This window comes from Psittacula echo, assembly GCF_963264785.1.
Source record: "Psittacula echo genome assembly, chromosome: 4".
Lineage (NCBI taxonomy): Eukaryota > Metazoa > Chordata > Aves > Psittaciformes > Psittacidae > Psittacula > Psittacula echo.
Genome location: NC_137738.1, coordinates 116,855,558 through 116,873,284, shown reverse-complemented (window position 1 = coordinate 116,873,284; position 17,727 = coordinate 116,855,558). Strand labels below are relative to the sequence as shown.

The 17,727-nt window shown below is 41.2% G+C and overlaps 1 protein-coding gene across 1 annotated transcript in view; it reads left to right on the top strand.

Annotated features, from left to right (window-relative positions):
* The window catches only part of PLCB1 (phospholipase C beta 1), a gene marked incomplete at its 5' end in the record, with an annotated part of 398,924 nt that overhangs the window by 334,237 nt on the left and 46,960 nt on the right, over nucleotides 1-17,727 (top strand). The window contains 4 exons of the mRNA XM_080615239.1: nucleotides 1,159-1,235; nucleotides 1,446-1,535; nucleotides 3,764-3,821; nucleotides 4,655-4,741. Coding sequence (XP_080471365.1) covers nucleotides 1,159-1,235; nucleotides 1,446-1,535; nucleotides 3,764-3,821; nucleotides 4,655-4,741 — 312 coding nt within the window. The remainder of the gene's footprint in view (nucleotides 1-1,158; nucleotides 1,236-1,445; nucleotides 1,536-3,763; nucleotides 3,822-4,654; nucleotides 4,742-17,727) is intronic.

Genomic DNA, 17,727 nt, shown 5'->3' with positions numbered 1-17,727 from the left:
ATCGGACTCACTAGGCATTATTGTAACATTCTCTGGATCCTGAGAGGATTATTTTACGGAATCAGACTTAAATTAGAGGGGGTGATCAAATAAAATTGGTCCCCTTTCCAACTTTAATTCACCACTCATTGAACTAGCACACAAGCCCTGCCAATGTCTCCTCTCCATCAGCATCACCACCATGAGAACCCTCTTTTTATTAGCAGTTTCAGCACGAATGGGACTGGACCCAGCAGATTTCAAACCAGTGACTCGGATTCTGTTGAATCCACAGTTCTGTGATCAAAATATAGGCTATGTTTCTCTATGCTTAACTTTCGCAGCTATGATGAGTTTTCAATATCCACCTGACCACCCCGATATCCAAGCTGTTCCATGTAATAATGCCCAATGCAAGAGGAATGTTTTCAGCACTCGCAGAGAACCTTGAATACTCAGTGACACAGGAATTCAGTTTGTAATTTCTATTGCATACATTCAGTTTGTGGCCATGTATGAATTACACAGACATTTTAATTCCTAGTAGAGGTAAAAGCTGCAAAATGTATTTGTTTTTAGCCTTATAATATCTGAGGAGGGCCTACAAGGATGCCAGAGAGGGACTCTTCATCAGAGACTGTAGCAGTAGGACAAGGGGGAATGGGTTCAAACTTAAAACAGGAGAAGTTCAGGTTAGATATAAGGAAGAAGTTCTTCGCTGTGAGAGTGCTGAGGCACTGGAAAAGGCTGCCCAAAGAAGTGGTGAATGCTCCATCCCTGGCAGTGTTCAAGGCCAGGTTGGACAAAGCCCTGGGTGACATGGTCTAGTGTGAGGTGTCCCTGCCCATGGCAGGGAGTTGGCACTAAATGATTTTAAAGTTCTTTCCAACCCAAACCTTTCTGTGATTCGATGATTCTGATATCCTGAAACTGCATCACCTCCGTGTCCAGAGAAATAGCAGTTTCTGTGTAAGTTGGACACGCACAAGTGAGGCTGAACTCCACAAGTTAAGAAAGCATTTACACTGATAAGAATGTTTATTGGCTTCTGAGTATTTGTCATTACTCAGGGAACACGGTAACACTTTCATGTCTGCCACAGACTTTTGAGGAACCTTAGATGCATGCCTGATGTTTAGCTGAAAATACATCTTGTTTCTTGGGATTTTCTTTTTTTAGCTTATTCAGAAGTTGACAGATGTTGCAGAGGAGTGTCAGAACAGCCAGCTAAAGAAACTGAAAGAAACATGTGAAAAGTAAGGTGCTATTCCCCTTATAATTGATTACTACTCCCTGTGGGTTTTGTTTAGATGCAGTTACATATATATATACTTATATATATATAAGTATATATATATAATATAATAAATAAATAAATAAAGTATATATACATAATATATATACATATAAGTATATATATATATACACTTATATATAAAATAAGTTACTTATTTTTTATACTTCAGAGAAAAGAAAGAATTGAAGAAAAAAATGGATAAGAAGAGGCAGGAGAAGATCACAGAAGCGAAGTCCAAGGACAAAAATCAAATGGAAGAGTAAGTCTATCCCTAGATCCATACCCTTGTATGTTACAAGGAGGCAAGATTTCTCACAACTGGAAAATCAAAGAAAGGTCTCAATCCTAAAGTACAAGGCAGGTGTAATACCTCCCCAGAGCAGTGGAGCCCTTACTTGTGCTGATACTAATTTAATTTCCTGGGACTAATGTAATCTCCTGTTCTGTGAGTATTAAGAGTCTGGGGAGGTCACAAAGGTGCTGATGAGTGCTATGGGGACATGCCTGTGAGTGGCATGACGAAGTGATTCACTAGGATGCTGTTAATCCAGACACTGCACCTCTGAGTATAAAAAGACTTAGTGGCTTCAGTTCCTGCAGGGTTTGATTTCACTTTAACTAAGGTTTTTATTTGTGGGTTATCTTTTCTTCTGAACTCAGTGAAGCTGCTCTCCAAAAGAAATAGCAGCAACACACTGGAAGGTTTGCTCTTCTTTGGTGATAAATTCCCCTCGGATGCTGTGATTCTCCTCCAGTGACAGTGTTACTCAGAGTGCAGTCTCTTTGGGTGTGAGAGAGAGAACTGAGCTCTGAGGGTGCTGTTCCTGTGAACAGGGACAGGAGTATTCCTTTCATTTATGCACCACCAGAAAATACAAACTGTAGTTGTGCAAGTTGATCGTATTCTTCCCAAGGGCACAGGATCTAGGTTTGTTTGTCCCCCTTCATTGTTTTGGCAATCAAGTCGAAAAGAAAATGGAGCATTTTAATCTTGCACTGTTTGCTAGGATAGCCTTGTTACCAGCCTTTACTTTAGTACCATTTAAGGACAGTTTAAAATACAGGAGGAAAAGCAGAAAAATCTGGAATTTCTGAGTTTTGTCAGTAACAAAGACACAAAAACGTTTGGTTTTCTACAGATAAAAGGGTTTATACAGGTTCTGGACCCTCTCAACATAGAATCTGTGTATTTGGTAACACTAAAAGAAGCTCACACACACACAATGAACTGCATCAGATAGTTTAAGAATCAATATTGTAGAATTTTTATAAGCATCCTAGGAAAAAAGATAACAAAGGGAGAATAACTGATTATGAAAACAGAGGGAGAAACACTTAATCTGGTTAGAGCTGGCCAGAGGGCATGGAAGTCCCGTTGTAAAAAAAGTAGTTAGTCATTACAAAAATGTTATAGCAGTAAAAATCAATTGCAGTAGGAAATTACTTGCTGAGAGGTTCATGAGACACTGACGAGAAAGGCTCACAAACAGCCATGTAGAAACACTTTATTTCCCTTTGCTTTTGCTCTCATTTTTCACAAGAACTTTCCTTTGCCAGGCTTTTCCAAGAGCCCTTGGGCGAGATGGGAACTACATGGGAAACTCGGCTTCCTCTGCCCAGTGCCATAGTTTGTCCTCACTCTCGCAGTAGAGCAGAGAGTAGCAAGACCTTGTGTGAATCCTGTTTGAGTCACCCAGATGTTGGTTGTTTAGAGCTTTTGCACATACTTGAGAAAGAAATATTGCACAGAGATAAGACATTGCATTAATTGTTCTTCCTTAATTTTTCTCACTGTGTCGCTTCCTAAACCCATCAGATTTTAATGCCACCTGAAGAGCAATCCACTGTTCATGAGTTAGGCGATTCGGTTTGAGAGTTCTGTCCTGAATCTGGTGAACTCAGGTATTCACAGATTGTTATTTTGTGTGCCGTTATCCCTTTGGGGAATCTCCTTTTCAGCCTTTGACCAATGGTTACCTAATAACTATCTTACAGAGATAGTTAAACCACATAAAGCTGAACTTGGAGTAAATGCTTTACATAGCAAAGATGGGCACTGAATTCAAGTCTGCCCTGCTCTTTGGGGGCACTTTGCATTGTCTCTGAGATGTCACCAGCAGACTCTGCTCACTGATAGAGACTATTTCTCTACTATATAATGTACCACAATGTGGCAGTGTGCAGCTACTGATGACAGCACACACTGAGATGTTTGGGCCTTAAGGAACACCACCATCACTTTGAAGACGTGGCAGTCCCATATGGCAATAGCTCTTTGTGGAAGAACAGGGGTTTGTTGTGGTCATGGGGAATCTGAGCCCTTCATACAATGGAGATGCAGCCTGCTACAAAGGGCACATTCAGAAAATTAAGTAAGCAGATCCCTATATTCAAAGCACAAAGCATAGCCTTACTTCTGAGGAGTTATGGGGGATTAAAATATACTGGTGTGATCTTCTTGACAATAACTCAATTGCTTCTCCCCAGGGAGAAGACTGAAATGATTCGATCCTATATCCAGGAGGTAGTGCAGTACATAAAACGGGTACGTGAGGCCATATGTCTATTTTTCATTTTGGGATTTGAAATATCAGCTTTCATATTTTAGGTCATTTTAAGCTGCAGATTCTAAGCTTCAGCATAAAGAATGATTACGTTTGTACAGTTACTGAAATGCAAAAAGCATTCTGTGAGCTCTATGAGTAAATACAAGTCAAAGAACCTCATTAAAGGTGTTAGCTTTTCTGAAGCTGTAGGTGGTTTACACTGGCTGAATGTGTGCCCTGCGGTGTTCTGATGTGTGAAATCTCTATGAAACATATGCCACTATTGAATTTTGTCTTTATTTCAGTACAGAGAGAGTTCAGTTCAAAAGTTGGCCCATTTGTGCTCACAGAGGCCTTGAGTCAGGAAGCAACCTAAAGAATTAGCAAATAAACTATCCTTAATTCCTGCTGGAGTCAGACATGTGTCTGAGTTCTTTGTTAAATGAGGCCCCAAATCTATCAGCATGTTCATTGAGGACTCTAGGATGCAAATCCTCTTCTTTTGGGAAGAGGGTCCATCTCACACAGCTTTTACAACAAAACCTAAAGCAAAATAATAGGAGGTTTAAAATGCATTATGCTTTTAGTAGCATTGAAAGTCTACAGTAAATCCTTGAGACATTTCTGATTCTAAATCCCATGTGTGACACCTGAGATACATTGTCCACACAGAACCATTAGCGCAGTTGTGCTCACAGCTGCTTGTGACAATGGTGTGTAATTTGATATAAGAATTACTTGGTTTTGATGATAGAATCAAATATTTGTTGGGGAAGAGGTGGGAAAGTGAGGATGTGCAGTCTCTGAAAGATTTTCTGCTCTTTTCTTGCAGCTAGAAGATGCTCAGAGTAAAAGACAGGAGAAACTTGTAGAAAAACACAAGGAGATCCGTCAGCAAATACTGGATGAAAAGCCTAAGGTAAAGAGTTTTTGAACGTAAGTTGTACTGCTAAAAAAAGTCCTTCAGGAAAGAAAGTGTTCTCACAGCAGGTAGGCTGATGTTTAAGCATGAGAAAGTCCATTCACAGCATCATAGCCACTGTCTAATATTCAGGATGGAAAAAGAGTCATGCAGCAGCCTAGTATGGAGCACCACCTCAAGTCCAGATGACATACAGAGGGGTTTGGGTTTTAGTACTCATAGGGTTACAAAGCTTTCGGTGTAAATGGTGCTTCTGACCAGCAGAGTGTGCCCTTCATTGTGCTGTAGCAGTACAAAACCAAAACACAGTTTACATTGAAAAGAAAAAGAGATATCTTTTTAGCATGCTTGCCGCAGCTATTTGTGATAATTGATGAGGATGTATTTCTGTGGAAAACAATGAGCGTTTTCATGATACTAGTGCTTAATATTCTACACTGCTTGCTGGATTTCCTCTGTTTGATGTTGTGCACTGCATCTGCATGCAGTATTCTGAAGTACCGTTTTTGATCTGCCATTGAAGTCAGTGGAGAAGGTTCAGAGTCCTCCACTTGTACTTGATTTTCCTGTAGGAACACCTTGGTAACTGTATAATCAGAGTTCTGCACAGAGGGAGACTTCTTTTCAGCAGAGTTCATATCCAAGTATGATTCTTCACAGCCCATTGTGTCCTGTCTGTTTTCTTTTTTTCTGCACTTGTTCCAATGTGTGTTCTAGGCTTCACTTTTCATTTCTTGTCTGTGTCCACAGTCCAAATGTTTCCGTGCTTGTATTACGGCTTGAATTCTAGCATTGGGTGTGAGCTAATCAGTGTTGTCATGTCATTTCTGTGAAATACCCAGAGAATAAACTAGGGTAAGGTTTGAATAGTTCTGGCAGAATAAGAAATGCTAGTGATTCTGATTTTCTACTTATCTTTTTTAAGTCCTCTTTATAAATAAGCTGGAAGTTGTTAATGTCGTGGGTGTAAAGACTATATATCATATTATGGTTTATATTTCGTGCTGTAGGTTCATGAGTTTCTCAGGCATGTGAACTAAAAAGACTGGAATTTAAATGGTCAAATAATCTGCCAGCACTTCCAGCAGTGGGTTTTCACAAATCCTTGGGCACTTGGTTACTTCCTTGTGTCGTGTCCTCTCTTCATTTTATCTTGATTTTATTAGCATAAAGCACTGAACATTTGTCACTAAGGATTTGGTTGCATTTGAAAGATTATGCTGGACTGGTAGCTTAGACTCCTCCATCAGCTGTCCACATGCCAAGCGTTAGGTCATGGAACAGAGCTGCTCCAGATCCCTTGTCTTCCCCTGCATCTGGCCATCAGTTAAAGCGCTGCAGCAATCTGCGCTCTGCAGTCAGCGCTCTCCGTTTCTCCTGAGAAAACCCTCTGCAGCAAAGTGCCTCACAGGGCCCGGCTGCCCAATGTTTATTTCCCACATACTGACATGGGCAGACTTTGCAGAATTTATGATGGTATTTGCCTCTTGTTGGCATGAGAGGATTTAGGGAAAACATAATTACTCATTTTATGAAGTCTCTTTTTATGTTTTGCCTTATATTCATTTTTCATATCCATATTTGCTTCCTCAGTGACAGGGCATATGATATAAAATAGATCAAATGATTTCCCAGCTGAGAACCACCAATGGGTTTTATGCAAACAGCAGCATTTCTAGGCCGATCTCCCGTGCTTCAGTATTCAAGCGCGCACTAAAATTGATGCTAGCTGGGTTAAAAGGGTTTTCTGGCAGTAGCAACTCAAGCCCTAAACAAAGAGTTTAATATATTAAGAGGGAAAGAATTTTTAGTGTTTTTACCAATAGTTCCATTGGAGACAGATTTGCCGTCATCCATCACTGTCATTGAGTTATGTATTAGTGACTCACAGTTTGTTGCATTATGACTTTGTGCACAGAGCTCTGTCCTAGCCAGGAAGAATATCATGTCACAAAGTGCTGCCAAGAGGCTGCCACTCCACTGAGGCTTACTTACTTTTTGAAGTCTGAGTTTGCAGCTTCCCCTGTTGTGGTGTGGGTGGGTCACCAGGAGAAAACTTGTCTCAGAGTGCTGACGTTTTAGACAGCAGCTTTTAGAAGCTGCACAAACTGGATGCAAGTCAGTTCCCTGCACTGGAGGCAGAGGGCTTGCTTGTTGTTTCAAATGTCTTGCGCTTAGGTGAAAGTATTTAACTCAGGATTGATTTGAAACCTTAAACTCTGCCTCTCCCTCGTGTATATAATGTCTTCTTAGTGTTTGGATGTGAGATTTTTGCATCTTTCATTTGCAGGGCTGTTGTATATGGGAAAGCTTTTTTTCTGATATAACATCTGGAGACTTCCTGAATTGATACTTTTAGGCAAAAGGATGGAAATAGTTCTTCAGCTTCTTGTGCTCCTGCTGAAGTCAGTGTAGGCATTGGCTTTGATGAACCCAAAAGGTCATACTGTATCTGTGTAAGTAATGAGGATATCTTTATGACAAACTGATTTCTGATGCTGTGGAAATGAGAAATTGAGCGGTATCATCAACTCTGTGTGTGTGTATGGAGACAGGGCAGCCACTGCCACAATGATCACCTAACTAGCAGGTCAAATACCAACTGACTCTAGGTCAAAACATTTCTAACTTGCCATTTTAGTGAAAGCACAGTGGAAACAAAGCTCAAATGCTCTCCTGCTGCTATCTTTTTCCCAACAGCATCATTACCAAGCCAGGCCATGTCTATTTTCTTTTCTCTCACTCCTCTTTTTTTCCTTCCATTATCTACTGGCAGCTTTATTATCAGCAACAGCTTGTATGGTTTTTTCTCCCCCATTCTAATTCCTTGTCTCCTCCTCTTAGTCATCGATACACATTAAGCTTGTCCAGTCCTTATCTTCTTCCCCTTGGGCATGTATTCTGCGTGCTGGGGAGGCTGCTGTAGAAAGACAGCTCTCTGCACCACAGTGCTGAATTCTGTATGTTAGGGCAGTGTGTGGTTTCTCCACCACAGCAGGCATCTGGCACTTACCTAAGCACAGAGGAGTGCACCAAGGATGATCCTGGTCATTGCATCTCAATTTCTTTGTCCTTGACAGCTTGTGCATCGAATTAAACATAAATCAAGTGCATTTCCTCCTCCCCTCCCTTGCCTCCAATTTCGTTGTAATTACAAAAATCAATACACATGAGACGTGACAAGGAATTAATTATTTTTCTGAGAATCTACTCAGTTACAGTAAATAGACCCAAGCCTCCTCTAATTGAAATCAATGAGACTTTTGTTACTCATGCTCATGGGTCAGAGTTACACTGAAATCTCAGTATAATAGCTGAGACGCCTGTGCTCCTGCAGTCAGCTCCTGCTGCCAGCCCAGTTAACCTGACTCTTTTGGCTTCAGTGGGCCATATTCTGTCAAGGAAGATGTAACTCATGTGGTTCCTCGTGTTGTAGCCCATGTTCATGGTTCTGCTCACACGTGCTCTACTTTTCACAGCCACAGCTTAGCCGATTCTGACAGATGGTGTGGGTTGCTGTAGAGATGTGGAAAATGATGCTGTTCAGGGTGAGGCTTTACCTATGGGAAAAGGTCCAGCAGATCTACAGAGACACCATAAGCTGTGAAAACTTCCTTCTAAGAGCTGCGTCTCTGTGTTCTTTAAATGAATGAAGAGAATACAGTTCTAAGGTACAAAATTCCTTTTTCTCTTCAGAAAATATAATGAAAACAATTTTTAAAGATGATAAATCAGTCCTTGATAATGGAAAATCCAAGCATCTGATGCATGCTAACTCACTTTCAAAGAACGTACGTTTATTATCTCCCGATTTGACGTGTTATTAATTGCACCCAGTGGGAGTCAACACTTCTACATCCAATCAATAATTAACATTAGCACTGTACCTGAAAAACTTTAGGGGACATAAAATGCTACATAGTCAAGTTATAGAGCAAATTAACAAGGTGTTGATCCTTTATAGCAGTAAGCCTATCATAACTCCAGTGTCATCTTTCTGTTACACGGGGCTAGGAGAGGCCTCGAAGTTCTTTCTTCTCAGGGCTGGCTGTTTTCACAATCACATACCATGTAAGCCTGTTGATGGAACAGCGCTGCACAATGACACCTTCCTTCTGGGTGTTATTTAAAGGGAGACATTTGAAAACCCAGTGAATGATTTCATAGATTTCAGATCGGTGCTTTCTGATTCCTTAGAATATCCAAAACCCATTGATCTTTGCGAAGGTTACAACTTGTCATATGCGCTTTATGTGAAACTTCGTGGTCATCTTCACGAGATGATGTCAGTGAGTTAAGTGGAGCTGCTACTGACAGCAGGGTCAGCAGTCTCACCGCCCTAACTTCAGAAAGAGGTCAAGTACAGCAAATGTATTTTACAGCACTTTGAGATCTTATTTCAGCTAACCTCAGAGCTCAGAGCCGCTCTATTAGCTCATCTGGAGAGAGCAGCTCTTGGGACTTTGATGACTATTCCAGTGTCCTTTCAGCTCACGGCATAATTCACAGTAACAATGCACTGCCCACCACAATCCTTGGGGTTTTTTATCTTTTACACCTCTGTCGGAAGCCAAGCTGCCTTTTCGGGCTAGCTGCACTTAATTCAAACCCTTCCAAATGCATTCCAGTTCAACCACAGGCAACTCTTCAAGAATTCTGGGGGAAGAGTTTGGAAGAAGAGGTTATTTCAGTTTACTGACTTTCACGGGACTTTGCATTGAATGGATTGGGATTGAATGGGGGAAAGTTGCCTTCCTACAGTAATATTCAGACTCATTGCAAAAAGGCATGAAAAAAATGAGTTGATAGTGTAATATTTGAAAAGTTCTCCTTTTATTTTCTCCCTGTTTAGGTAAAAATTAACTCTTTTGTCATTTAATTCAAACATTTGCAAAGTTGAAAAAGAAACCGCTTCTGAATCTGTGGCTGCTAAGCTGAGATTACTTATGGCACTATGTGCCAAAAAAGCAGAGAGTTAAGAGGGCTGAAATCATTTACTGTTTGCTTCACTGTTCAGCTTTGGGTTTTGGTGCTTGTATATTCATCAGAGGGGAATAATAAAATGCTTCTTTACCTCATTAAATGGGCAGTAGCGTGGAGAAATGAATGGAATTTTCTTAGCCTCAGTGAACAGAAATATTTAACAGGAATATTTGAAAAACCACAATAATTCTAGACTGAGATTTCCAGATTTCGCCGTGACTTTGATTTGGCTTCTTCCCACTTCTGGACCGGAGCTGGCATTGAAGGATGCAGTTTGCATGGACTGTTCATTTGAGGATCTTGGCACTCTGCTCAGCACCTCTCAGTGACAATCAGCTTAATTATCTAAGGAACTTTGAGTAGATTAAGCCCTGATGTTTCTTTAAATGTTTCATGAGTGCAATTGCTAAGCAGTCCCCAGCTCCCAGGTATTCTGGGGGGAGACGAGGCTTGTCTCTTTTCTTCTGTTTCTCCCAATGGATAAACAGTGCAGAATGCACTTTCAGCCTGTAAACTGAGCAGTAAATAATCTCACTTCGCTCGTTCAAATGAAACAGGCTGACCTTTATCTTATGCCAGTTTTATACCAATAAAACTCCCTTAAGTTCTGTGAAGTGACTGGCTCATCACTAGGCCTGAGATCCAAGGACATTAGTCCAAATAACAGGATGCTCAGGGGATTATTTTTGATGAAGACCTTGCTTCCTGGCTTACGTTTTTTTCTTCACAAATCCACATTTTTAATGACTGTTTATTTTTCCAGCAGAATAAATATAACAGTGAGAGAGAAATGGGTGTCAGGTCACAAAAGACACATCGAACAATTTGAGGTGATATTTACTGTGTTACCTAAACGTCTTCCAGTGTTCTTGGGAACACCTGACTTCCAAATCAACAGCGTCAGATTTCCCATGTGAATATGCAAAATGCTTTATAAATTTATTATAATGAATTCTGACATCACTTCCTTTAAATAAGAATGCCACGAACCCCTTGTAGGGAAAATGTGAACACAAAGAAATATTTTAATGAATGGGATGGGGGAAAATAAGATCAGTTTAATTTATATTGGAGTTTTTGGATAGAGGGTGATGGCTTTATCACATTTACTGGAATTTTACTGGAAGTCCCAGAAAATCTTGGGTTTGAGCTGTGAAAAAAATGGAGACTAAATTATTTGAAAGGTCAGACTATTTTTCAGCTTTGCACTGGTGTAAATCAAATGGGACATTATGAAGTTAACAGAGTCCCTTGTGATTTAAACTGATGTTAGCAAAGGCAGGAGTATGGTCCGTCATGGAGGTCATGGTGCAGACAGATTGGATTTGTGAAGGTTAGTGAAATCTTCCTGGACGACACACTAATAAATAAGAACTGTGAGGGTTCAGGGTTAAAGAAAAGTGGTTTCAGAATCCGGTTACCAGCTGTGGGCAAAAGGGTTGGGAGGAAATTCATTAAGGAAAGAAAAAAGCATGAATTTGAGAATTCTTCGTGGAAAAAAACAGAACCTTCCCTGCTGTTTTCCTGATTAGCACAAGAGAATCTGTTCCTTTTGTTCCCCTCTCAGAGAAGCACATTGCTCATCGCTCAGCCCACAGTGGTTAGTTATTTAAATCACCTGATACATGGAAGAAAGACAAAATCCAAAGCAGAGCTCAGAAGTAGCAGAAGATGCTCCTTCATTCACCTGAAGTGAATAGTGTAACATTAAAAGACCCCTTGTCCTCCATAGCCTCTCAAAGCACTTTCATCTGCACTATCCCGTTGTCTGCTCAGCTGTAGAGCACATCTGTTAAGGTTAAAGCAAATGCCAGCTGTCACTCAGGAGCCTGCACTCACTGGAGTCCAGCAGTTATTGCTTTCTGCAGCAAAGATCTCCCAAAGCTTGGAGAGCTGGACAGCAAGCTGCAGATAGCAACTGCCTAGGAGACAAAAGAGCACCAAACTAACTGATGTGTTAACGCTGTCGTCTGCGCAGAAAAAAACAACCAGAAGTGGTGTGAAGCAGTTTGAGAAGCCAGGGACAAAGCAAATGTTTTGTGTCAGGATGTTTAGCTTAGCCTATGCGATATTGAAACCTGATGAGAGAAATTCCTGCTAGGAAAGTAATTGTGATTCTGCAAAGATGAGTGCTTCGCATGCTAAATGTAAGTGAGCAACAGGGCACCGAGGAGCTGTTGCCCTACTTCATCTTTTTACGAGAGTGTAGTACTCTGTAAAAACACATTATAAAACATAAGCTAAATTACGCACAGACAGTATGCGTGAAATGCATGGTAGGTGCACACAGACTCCAAATAGAATGCGTGTGTAGCATCTTGTACCCATGTTCATCACTCTAAGTCAGAGTCAGATTGAACCAGAAACACCGCAAAGGCAGAACCACATGCTCTTATGCAACTGCATTCATCATGGAGCAACAGCAGCAGCATAGTTCTTAATTATCAGACCTTCAGTGCCACATGACAAATGACGAGAGATTCAGTTTGACACAGCTAATGGAAGAAACATTAAAAGAAATATTAATGCTTGGTATGTGAGCTCATTAGAGGGATGGTTTAAAATGCATGAAATAGGGAAAAAATACATTCCTTAATGTCACTGGTCCTGCTAAGATTGTAGTTGAAGAGCTTTGTTTATGCAAGTCATTTGTTAAGATAGTGCTTAAGTCTTTGTGCAGCATCAGTCGACCAAGCACAGCTGCTAATGAAAGTAATTGTGCTTTTCACAGTAAATGAGGTAGTAGCGCACACTGCAGCATATGCTAAAGATACAGGTTGCTTTCACTAGTACACGTACGGCAAGTGGGTGCTGAGGTTATCTTCTTTACAGTGAGATACTTCAGGACAATAAACTTACTTATATAAAGGGTAACAGAAATAACAAGAGTAGTAATGTGAGAGTTTCCGAATTATCCCTGGATTAAAAAGTATATTCAGAACCATGAAGAAAACCCTAATTCTGGTGTGGAGGAATTGGTTTTAGAAACAACAGATGTTTCTGCAACAAGAAAATGTTGGGTTTAGATGCAGTAGCTTTCCCAGCAGTTTAAGAGCACAGAGCATGGTAAGGGAAGAGAACCCTGCACAACCAGGAGGGAGAGAGGCTGCGCTCCCACATCTGTGGTGACATGGAAACAGGCATCTCAGCTGCTTGTCAGCACGTACTGCCCATGCTATGTGGGTGCAGCTTTCAAGGGTCTGGCTGCCCCCCCTAGTCAGTGACAGAAACCTGGGAGAGACGTTCCCTGGAAAGATTACTTTTCATTACATTTCTCCTGCGAGTCATTTCCGACAAATGAGCACTTCCTGGCAGTAGTGGTGTAATGCAGCAATAGTGGATGTAGGTACTATATAGGCTTAACTGCAGTGACCTAGTAAGGTTCCTGTTACTCAGACCTTGTTCGGCAGAAGGTTCTTGCCGAAAGACTGTGACTAAGTACATAACCTACAGCTGTGTAGCTGTAAGTGAGCTCTTCTGTGGAGTCCTAGAGATTTGTAAGCTTTGTGTGGAATAAGTGGATGTGTTGAGGAAGGGGAAGCCTAATCCAAACATGGTTAGATACGGAGCCCGGCTTAAGGATGGTCAAGGCAAAGCTTTAAAGTGTTGTAACACTGACTCCTCCAAGTGAGTGGTGGGTCCAGAGATCATTTGTAGGCAAATATCATGAGGGTGGTGACAGTTCCCAAATTTTAGTTATTTTTCTGCCCCTAATAAAAAGAAAATAAAATCAGTCGTGATGTTCGGCTGAAATAAAGTTTGTCTTTTCAAACCCACCAAGTATGGTTCAGGGAATCTCAGGCTTGGTTCAGTCTACGCGCTTTGCAGCTCTCCAGGTTGGCCTCTGGTTTATAGAAATGAAGAAATTCACTGAAGAGAATATGGTTATCAAACATACCATACCATACTGTACTGTACTAGTAATGATAGGAGGTGTTTTCTCAGCCCTTTTTTCCTTCTATTTCTCCACTTTGCCACTTCCTCTATTTTACCTGCTCTCCTTGTCCTTTTCTGCCTTCTTTTGAGAGTCTTTTCACAGTATGTCATTTCTTTATAATACTGTTTCCATAGACTTTCTTTACTTGTACTTCTTGTACTCTTTCCTCCCTCTTCCTTGGTATTAAATTGCAAGGAGTATCTCAAAGTACTTGTAGGAATAGTGTTTCCTTCAGATTAAAAGATGTGTTTGAAGAGGAAGCCTGAAGGGAAGAGATGTTCAAGAGCTGACGTGATGTGGTCTGCATGTCTGTGAGTTTCACTGTGTATGTGGAATATGTTCCAAAGTCTTCCATTAGATGTAAGATACATGCAAGTTCCAAAGATGCATGAAAAAATAATCTTTCATAAACCCCCCAAAATAGGTGTAATAGGAAGAGTCATATTTAAAATGAAGGAAGACAAAACCAAATCAAGCTGCGCTAGAAGAAAATTGATGTGATAGTGAGTTTAAATTCAAGATTGAGAACCAGTGAAGACTTCAGGAAGAAAACAAGAAATACAGGTGAAAGGATCTTTACTGGGAAATGAAGTCTACATTCTTGGCTCATTCTCAACTATTACAAGTGTCATTTTATATACAGTCCAACACAGTAAAAAATATGATGGAATGGGATCTACCCAGGTGTCAATCTTGATTCTCTGCCTGGACATCTGCGAGCTGTAAACCCAGTGGGCTTTATTCTGCCAAGGAGTTTAATGATTCCAAGTTTATGCAACAGTGTGCAAACAGTACGTTGATGCAACCCGTACGCTGCTGCACCTTACTGTGCTACTACTTGAGATCTGACTGATGATGTTCCACTGGTATAGTTACAATCACATGATGAGGAAACGGGCAATTATAGTCTTAGTTTGGAGCTGGAGGCCAAGGACTGATGGAGGATTAGATGTGGGTTGCTTAGCAATTGTGATAATTGCTGTCCCTGACGTGCAGATTAGTGGTGGGTTTGTGTGAGGAGACGGCTGCTGGAAGTGCAGCGTGCAGGGGGCATGAGCAGCACAGGATTGATGGCAGGGAGCTGGGCAGCACTGAGCTCACTGAGCTGTGCATGTCAAACTAATAAGAGAAATGACCAGTAATTTGTCAGTTGTTCTGGATTCTCTGTTGCGTTCAACCCAATCAGTCAAGTTGTGCACATACTGTTTGACATTTCCAATGCTGGAGCAAATGCAGAGGAAACTATCAGTTAACTACAAACGTATTTCCTAGAAGGAGAGCCTAAAGTAGAGGTGTGGTTTTTTTGGCTGTGCATCCCAGCAGTGTGGAAATAGATTTTCTGGTAAATAATGTATTTACAGAATCACAGAATGGCTTGGGTTTGAAGGGTCCTTCAAGATTGGCTAGTTCCAATGAAGGCAGAGACACCTTCCACTAGAGCAGGTCGCTCCAAACCCCTTCCAACCTGACCTTGAACACTATCAGGGATGGTGCAGCTACAACTTCTCTGGGCACCCTGTGCCAGCGCCTCAGCACCCTCACAGGGAAGAACTTCCTAATGTCTAATCTAAAAATCCCCTAAATTTAAGTTGGTTTAAAGCCATTCCCCCTTGTCCTGTCCCTACAGACCCTTGTCCAAAGGCCTTCTCCAGGTTTCTTGTAGCCCCTTCAGGCACTGGAGCTGCTCTAAGGTCTCCCCTTAAGGAGCCTTCTCTTCTCCAGGCTGAACCAGCCCAGCTGTCTCAGCCTGGCTCCAGAGCAGAGCTGCTCCAGTCCTCACAGCATCTTCATGGACCTCCTCTGGACTCGCTCAAGCAGATCCACATCCCTCTTGTGTTCTTCCCTCCAGAATGTAGGTTGAATGCATCCAGAAGCTGAATTTGCAAAATAGCATCATGTGGTGCAGAGGGAAGTGTTTCATTTACATCCATGCCTGCATCATTTTCCTCACTCTTCTTCTTTGGGTCCTTAAATACTCCAACTGTATAGGAACAGTACTAGATCCAGAGACACTGAGCTATCTAATCCAAATCACCCCATGCCAGAGGGGTTGGGCCATTTTCCCAGTGCACAGAAGGGGATTGAATCTTGTTAGGCAGAGCATGAGCTGAATATCCTGAACACAGAAGTATTGATTAAAGGCTTAAGCATGGATTTCCCTGTGAACAGCCCACATACCATCCCTGTTGCTGTGCTTTTGTTTGAAAGGGCAAACAGGCACCAAGATTTGAGGTTAAAGATGGATTTGGGGGTTTGGAACTAGATGATCTTAAGGTCCTTTCCAACCCTAACTATTCTATGATTCTGATTTCTTTGAATACAAGATGAAAACTTTTTAGCTTACATTTTCAGCATGAATAAATCTAAATATTTTTATATCAAAATCCTTCCCTTTATATTTGGAGTTTTCTCCCTCTTTGGGACCTGATCAGCTGTTCATACAGTCCTATTCATTTTTCAGAGTTTCCAACAATATCCTACATTTCCTTTGATTCCTTTCAGTCCTTCTTAAAGTGAAGGTGACTGCTGAGAAGCAATTATACACTGGTTTTACTGAAACAAACCCCCTTGAGTTATAAATCAAGGAAACCTACTAAACCTTCCTTGGCAACAGAAACAGCCCTCAGTGAAGATGAAATAAAACCAGGAAAGCTGATTTCTGTGATGCAGTGATATTACATGCTTCCTTTTCTTGCAAAATAAGCTCTGCAGGCACGTATCATAGAACAAGTGAACACATGTAGTAATGTACAGATACCCTATAGCAGAATACGACAATAATACTATACGATGTATTTAATAGCCAGATGCACTGAGGTTCACATTTTCAAAGCCCTGCGAACAAGGAGGCATTACCATAACTGTTGGTAGCCTATGTATAATTTAAACCTACGTAAATCCTTCCCAAGTGATGCTTTGGTTGAGGCAGCCTGTGTGCCAGCCCCGCTGTTCTGAGCTACCAAATGGGCCCATGGGTTTGTGATCTGAGACAATGATTCATGGTCTGCCACAGGGAAGATGAGATTGTCTGCACCCTGCATCTTCTGAAGGTTAATAAATGAAGCTTTGCTTCTGAGTCAAGCTGTTGCCTGTAACCTCACTAACACCTGCCTGGCTGATAGAGATCTTAGTCAAAGAGAAATTAAAAGGGCATTTTATGTGGAGTGCATATACTCCATTTGTTTATATTGATGATTCTATGTGTGTTTGTGTAGATCTCATAGTAAATATTGGATTATGTATGCATATGCCTGCATGCTCGCTGGATAAATTAAGAACATGCATATGCTGTGTTGGTGGAGATTAGTTTGGTATATGCATTTTGGATGTATCTGTTAGATCACAGTTATTCACAGCCTTGGAGGGTGTAAAATTCAGTATAATAAAACTATATTGGTGATTTTAAAGCTGGCATGACCACCTTTCTGTTAATTACAGTCTGATCCAACCCCTGTTGGTTTTTCCTGTCCTCTAAAATTGCTGTTTAATATTCTGGTTCCCTTCTGGAAAGACAACGAATGGGGAAGGAATTTTCTCCACCCAGTGGGAGCCTTCCTTGGCAGCAAATGAAGCAAAACAGCATGAGGAGAAGGACCTCGGGCAATGAGTTGATGGGAGTTAAAAGTGTACCACGCTGATCCGGCTGATGAACCCAGGAGAAGGCAACGCACAGCATGGAACGTCAGTGCATGCTTTCCACAGCTTAGGCAGCAGCTTGTGCTTGAACACATCCAGGGAAGTAGCTGATTGGGGATTCAAAGGACTCATCTCCTTCCTTTCACTCTATAGAAAACAGGATACTAACTGCCTAGCTCCAGTGCCCAAGTTAGACAACATAAATTACCATCATCCCTGCTTATCTCTATAAAACTTCCCTAATGCTCCTGAATTGTATTAGGGATTTGTTAGGTTAAGCACATTTGAGATTATGAGGTGTTTCGACAACAAAGGGTATATAAATGCAAATTAGGGAGTAAATATAGGAGAAAGTCATGAAAAGAGGGTTTCACTGAGAATTAGCTGCTACATAAATGCTCTTTTCAGCAGTCTCTGTGTGAACTGC